This window comes from Scaptodrosophila lebanonensis, unplaced genomic scaffold (genome assembly GCF_003285725.1).
Source record: "Scaptodrosophila lebanonensis strain 11010-0011.00,11010-0021.00 unplaced genomic scaffold, SlebRS2 tig00001418-arrow-arrow-pilon, whole genome shotgun sequence".
Lineage (NCBI taxonomy): Eukaryota > Metazoa > Arthropoda > Insecta > Diptera > Drosophilidae > Scaptodrosophila > Scaptodrosophila lebanonensis.
In genome coordinates, this window is record NW_022060744.1 from 1,293,389 (window position 1) to 1,299,388 (window position 6,000).

The 6,000-nt window shown below is 39.8% G+C and overlaps 1 protein-coding gene across 1 annotated transcript; it reads right to left on the minus strand.

The window, feature by feature from the left end:
- Positions 1-733: 733 nt before the first annotated feature.
- LOC115633386 (glycine-rich cell wall structural protein 2) lies at positions 734-1,668 on the minus strand. Its single transcript, XM_030530830.1, has 2 exons — positions 1,663-1,668; positions 734-1,561 (listed from the first exon to the last, which is right to left on the minus strand). Exons 1-2 carry the CDS (start codon positions 1,666-1,668, stop codon positions 734-736), a joined length of 834 nt encoding a protein of 277 aa, XP_030386690.1.
- Positions 1,669-6,000: the final 4,332 nt, after the last annotated feature.

Genomic DNA, 6,000 nt, shown 5'->3' on the forward strand with positions numbered 1-6,000 from the left:
AAACTTGTTTCTTTTCTCGATGTGGCCGATTCCAAATAATCCAAATGCTATAGTGTAGAAAGAAAACTACTTGTATAACTAGAAAGGTTGGGAATTACTGGATACGAAGGGGGAAAGAGCGAAACGACTTCGAACATGCTTTGAAACGAACGAATGGACAGTCGGACATGTCTATATCGATTCGTGGCATTATGCTGATCGTATACCTATAAGATGGAATCTGCCACGCCTCCAACTGCCTTCTTATATACCCTTGAAACGTCGGGTTCAGGGCACAATCAATTTCTGTGGAAACTATTACATGAATGGCATTTGATGAGCACCTACTTGTATGTGTTATACCATGAGAAGATATTTTTGTTACCCAACGGACCGATCTTTCGATCAGTTGAGAACCCAATAGGTGTTAAGAAACGAGTAACGCCCTGAAGCTAAGCCAACAAAGATAATTTCTCAATCTCAATGCAACAATAAAGACCATGAAACAGTTTCGACTCATACGATTTCTCTTTTCTTTAATAAATGCATAACTTAAAATAATTTAAAAGGTGACGAAAGTGAGGTTGAAGTTCAAGATGAAAAAAAGAGTATAGGAGGGCGATGGAACTTACAAGCTGTTTTGTACTTTGGTCACAAAGTAATGATGAGGATGAAAAAAAAAACAACACTATAGTATAATAATAATAAAAAAAAAGTTATCAAATTTGTTTGAACTAGCTAACTAATGGGGCGCCTACCAGCCGGAGGGCGCTGGGGCGGGGGCTGGGTGCGAGCTCCAGCCAGAAGGCGCTGGAGCGGGGGCTGGGTGCGAGCTCCAGCCGGAACCGCCGCCATAGCTTTGTGTCTGGTGTGACTGCTGATTGTCCTGGACGCGCATCACCTTGAGGGTGCCGCGTTGCACCACATGGCCGCTCTTGAAGAAGGCGCCCTGCGCCTTATCGGCGCGCATTATGATGGCCTTGCCCTTGAGGCCGAAGGTGTCGATGAGCTGCTGATTGTAGGCGGCATCGTTGCCTCCGTAGCCGCCGCCACCACCCCCTAGGGCGTCCTCCTGCAGCACCAGCTGTATGATCTGTGGCAGTATGGCGTTGAAGTCTTGGCTGCCGTGAGAGCCATGACTGTGGCCCGAGTAGCCGGAAGCGTACGAATAGCCGCCGCCGCCTCCGCCACCACCTCCATAGGCCACATGCAATGGTGCGGGTGCAGCTTGCTCGATGATCTTATAGATCTGCGCCTGGGGCTGGGGCTGGGGCTGAGCATAGCTATAGCCGTGGCTGACGGCGCCAGCACTGCGGCCGCTGTAGCCACCATAGCTAGGACCGTCCTGGAGGATGACTTTGATGACTTGGGGGGAGGAGGAGACGCTGCTGCTGCCATGTCCATATGCTTGAGCATATCCTCCACCGCCATGTCCGTATCCATGACTAGGCGTGGCTATGACATTATAGGTGGTCTTGCTTCCGCCGCCTCCTCCTCCACCACCACCACCGCCACCGCCGCCGAACAGCGATAGAAATGTGGCATTGCAGAGACAAACTGTGCTCAGTAGACAGATGAATACCTAGACGGAAGAGGGCAGGAAGTGCAGGAAATGCATTTATAATCCATCGCATCCGGCAATTGAGTTGAATGGAGTGGAGTGGAGTTGGGTTGAAAACTCACCTTCATGTTCGTTGCGTTTCCAAAATCGGGGAACGGACTCTAAAGCGACTGTGTGTGTGTGACCGCCGCTGCTCGACAACCAAATGATGGCACTTTCACGCATTTCCTCAACTTTTATACAGCCTCCAATTCCGTCTACCCTACATCTGCAACTTGCAACAACTCTGCTGCCTCCGCTGCTGCTGCTGCTGCCCATGCTGATGATAATGATGAGATTATTATTGACGAAATTGGCCAGCAACAACCACACAAACAACAAGACCAACAACAACGAGCAGAAGCAGAAACGTACCCGTAACTCGGCCGGACCATGCTTGAAGATGCGAACAGAGCGATAGAGATACACGCGATACACGAGATATACACGCATAAGTGGACGAACATTGTGGTAGGTTAACGAAATGCCGCTGCTCGCACACATAATTTATCCGAAATGTTTGAAAACATTTGAGCTGCACCATACAGGGTGATGCCCATAGATGTGGGCCCATTCATTAAATATACCTGTAGTATACTCCATAAATGAGCTCAACAGCTAGCGCAGCAATACAGTTCCTCTAGCCAAGTGATTGATGAACTTTCATTTCATTCCAAAATTCTGTCTCTCAGCTTATCTATTTTCCTTACTTCTTCTTTACAGCAACTACGCGTACACGCCCCACAAGAGTCAACTTGTGCCTTCTGTTCGACTGTATGAGAGCAAGTTGCTCGGAAGGTAGTGAAGATGAAGCTACCAGAACTTATAAGTAGGCCCTTCAAAGCATTGTAAGCGGCAAGTTTATGTTTTTAAACGAATTATGCTTTAAAACTCGCGTTCGTTCAACAAATACCAAATCAACTGGACAGCGACTGTTTGAACATAGACAACTCGAAAGGTGTCAGCAGAATTGGTGTACGAACTCTTCTAACCAAAGTAACGAACAAGTTTAAGTTTTCAATCGGAAGTGGCATCTAAAACTGCGCAGTTTCTCTGCTTAGAAAAGTAGAAAAACAGCACAATTTTAACTTAATAATTCCTTCACTGAAGTTAACCCAACCCAAAAGACAGTTGCTCTGTGCAGCAATGGTTTCCAGATATTGGCACCTACAGAAATCGCCCTAAAACTTGAAAAATTTGCCTTGAAATATATGGGTATGTAGCATGTTATTGCTTCTTGTTTCTTGTTAAAAATGAGAGGTTTTTTAGTGGGAATAGTCCTGGGAGAAGAATTTACGATAAAACTATAAATTTATAAGAAACACGATATAGGGTATAGAAAGAGTCTATTTTATACATCATGTATAAGAAAGATAAAAGGTAAAGCGATATACGGGATAAAAGAGCTGTACGAAATATTATAAATAATATAGATACTTGTATGTATAAGACATATACGAGAAGAGATATAAGAGATAAAACATATGTAAGAGACAAAGCAGGTATTGAAGACAAAAGACGAATAAGTGACTTAAATAATAAATTGCACATAAAAGAGATATAAAATAATACTTATATTTAAATCAAATAATACAAAGTAAGTAAAACACTAGAAATGAAACTGGGCCAAATTTCAAAGAAGAAACAAATTAGGTGAATCAAAAAAAAATGAATTGGGAGAAATGAATAATAGAATTACAACTAGCTCGATTAATAACTATTGTTTACGGGCGCCAAACAAAGTCGTTGAAAGCTCACCCTATATGCTCGCCGAGATGTGTGCTTCGGCTAGAAATGCTTCGAATAACAGGCGCACACATTTTTGTTAGCGAGCGACTGAAGGGCCGACCAACCGGATTTTTGCATATAATTATTGAAACTTATTATTGAAACTGCGGAACCATTGGTCCAATGGTCTGTTTGTTGTTGTTGCTGTTGCTGTTTGTTGCAACAACTTAACTGTCGATTGGGCCAATGGATTATATCATATGTATTTATATTGTGCGTCGCGTCGCGTCGCGTCGAAGCTACTCACAAAACTCGTTAGTTTTGTGCATTTTTGTAAAAATTATTTAACGCTTTGCCTCTCTTTTTCGTTTAGGGTCAATACAACAACAAGTTCAACAACAACACCAACATCAGCAGCAACAGTTATTGGAAGCTATGCAAGAAATTAAATATGTACAGGGGTTTGCCATTTTATCACCTTATGGTGTCACAGCATCATTCCGACATCAATTATTTATCTGACAGACTGTATAATTGAAAAAAATAAGAGGCTAATGCCTTCCCCTTTGCTGGTGTTCTCTGCGATTCTCAAAATAAGTAAAGCGCTCTTTGAAATCTGGTAATCCGGTGGACTGAGCCACCCAGTTTCCCATAAAATATGAATATATGAAATGATCAATAAATTAATGGAGCTATGACATAAGCTGTCATCCATTATGGATGCTCAATGTGAAATATTACTCTGATTATTACGAAAATACACATTTTAGGCAATCAATATTGAGCGGAAATCGATATGCAAATAAATGTTTCGAATTAATGGCACTTTGAATAGCACTTGAATGGGGTGGAGCCTCAATTTTAATGATGAAATCAATTCTTTACTACCAGAGTCATCAGCTAAGGAATTACAAACTCATTAGCATACATTAAGAGTAGATGATTATGAACTATTTTCGAAGCTAGCTCTAACTTTTTTGAGGCAAGTAGATTAGAGATGAGAGACGTAGATCTGTTGTTGACGAGTGTAGAACAGTAGATGATCTGAAATATTGACAAACGTTGAAAGGGGTGGAGAATGTTAGGCTCCTAGTGATGAAATAAATTCTTTACTACAAGAGCATTCAGTTGAAGAATTACGAACTGATTAACATACATGAACATTAGATGATTATGAACTATTTTCGAAACTAGTTGCAACTTGTTTGAGGCAACTACAAGTAGATTAGAGATGAGAGACATAGATCTGTTGTTGACGAGTGTAGAACAGTAGATGATCTGAAATATTGACAAACGTCATACTGTACTAGTGTTTACAACTCTTCCGTTTGTAAGAGCCAAATAATTTACTGTCTTTCTTGTAACTAAATTCCTTATTCTAATGATCTTATTGGATCATAAATAAATCATACATCGTTACCTTCTTAAAATATAAAAGGCACGCATTGCCAAGTCGAAGTTATTTATTAGAAACACTTAGAGTTCCGCGTAAATAAAGACTTGACTATCAAAGTATCATTATATATGTTGAGACACATGTATGTTATACAAGTACATATATACAATTTAATAGCTACATATGTTTTGGTTACGCCGACCTCCCCCCCTCTCCATCTAAATAATTTAATCAATAGCGCTCCATCAATTGCGTTCTATGTATGTTGTTTTTTATTTATTTTTTAAAGATCGGGCCAACGCGCTGTTGGTTGACCTTAAAAATAGTCGACAATTTTGTTTTAAAAAATATATTGCATTTATTGTAAGTACATTCGTTTTTATTTGTCAAAATTTTGTAGAAAAAAAATAGTTCTCTCCTTGTATAGCTACTAACAATGAACAATGTGTTTGTTGATTGAAAAACCAGTTGCCATGCAAAAATATTCTCAATACTTGTAGTTTCTCATATTCGGTTTCTCGGGTTCTTCTTCTTACTTATAGTATTTCATTATTCTATACACATAGGCGTACTACTTGTATGCTCGTAGTATGTAGGTATTATTGTTTGTTTAGTTTCCTTGATTAGCGTTCGAGGTACCCACCCACGGCTCCCTGATATACCAAAACCAGTTTTCTTTAGTTGCTAGCCTTAAATAGTTTTGTAATTCTTACAAGTATGTGTAGATATACACGTACTTGTATAGGTTGGTATTTCGCGATTCACTGTAATTTGTTGACTCAAGCAGTGCCAGTCTAGGGGCAATATCTCTAAGCATGCCAGAGTAGTGCTCGTTAATACTACTTGTATTTACAACATTTTAAAGCTATGTAAGTACACTTGTTTCCTAATTACACAGCACGGCAGTACGCTCCGGTACCAAGACCTGACATTCCCAAACTTAAGATAGTAGTTGAAGCTTCCTTAATCCTTAATCACACAACAGTACTTACAAATAAACGCCAGAACGAAAACAAGAAAGGAATGCTAAAGTCGAACAGGCTCAACTCTTAAATACCCTGTACCACCCCACAAAAAAGTAATTTAATTAATTAATTAATTTAATTTAATTAATTAACTAAATTAATTTAATTAATTAACTAAATATTAACTAATTAAATATAAAATATTCCATGCATGCATACATACATTTACATTTACATCAGAATCGTGCCTTATGCGTGTTTGTGTACTTGTACATATGTATGTATGTGTGCATTGGGCCTGGTTATATGGCTATAACTTTCTTTTTGATCAT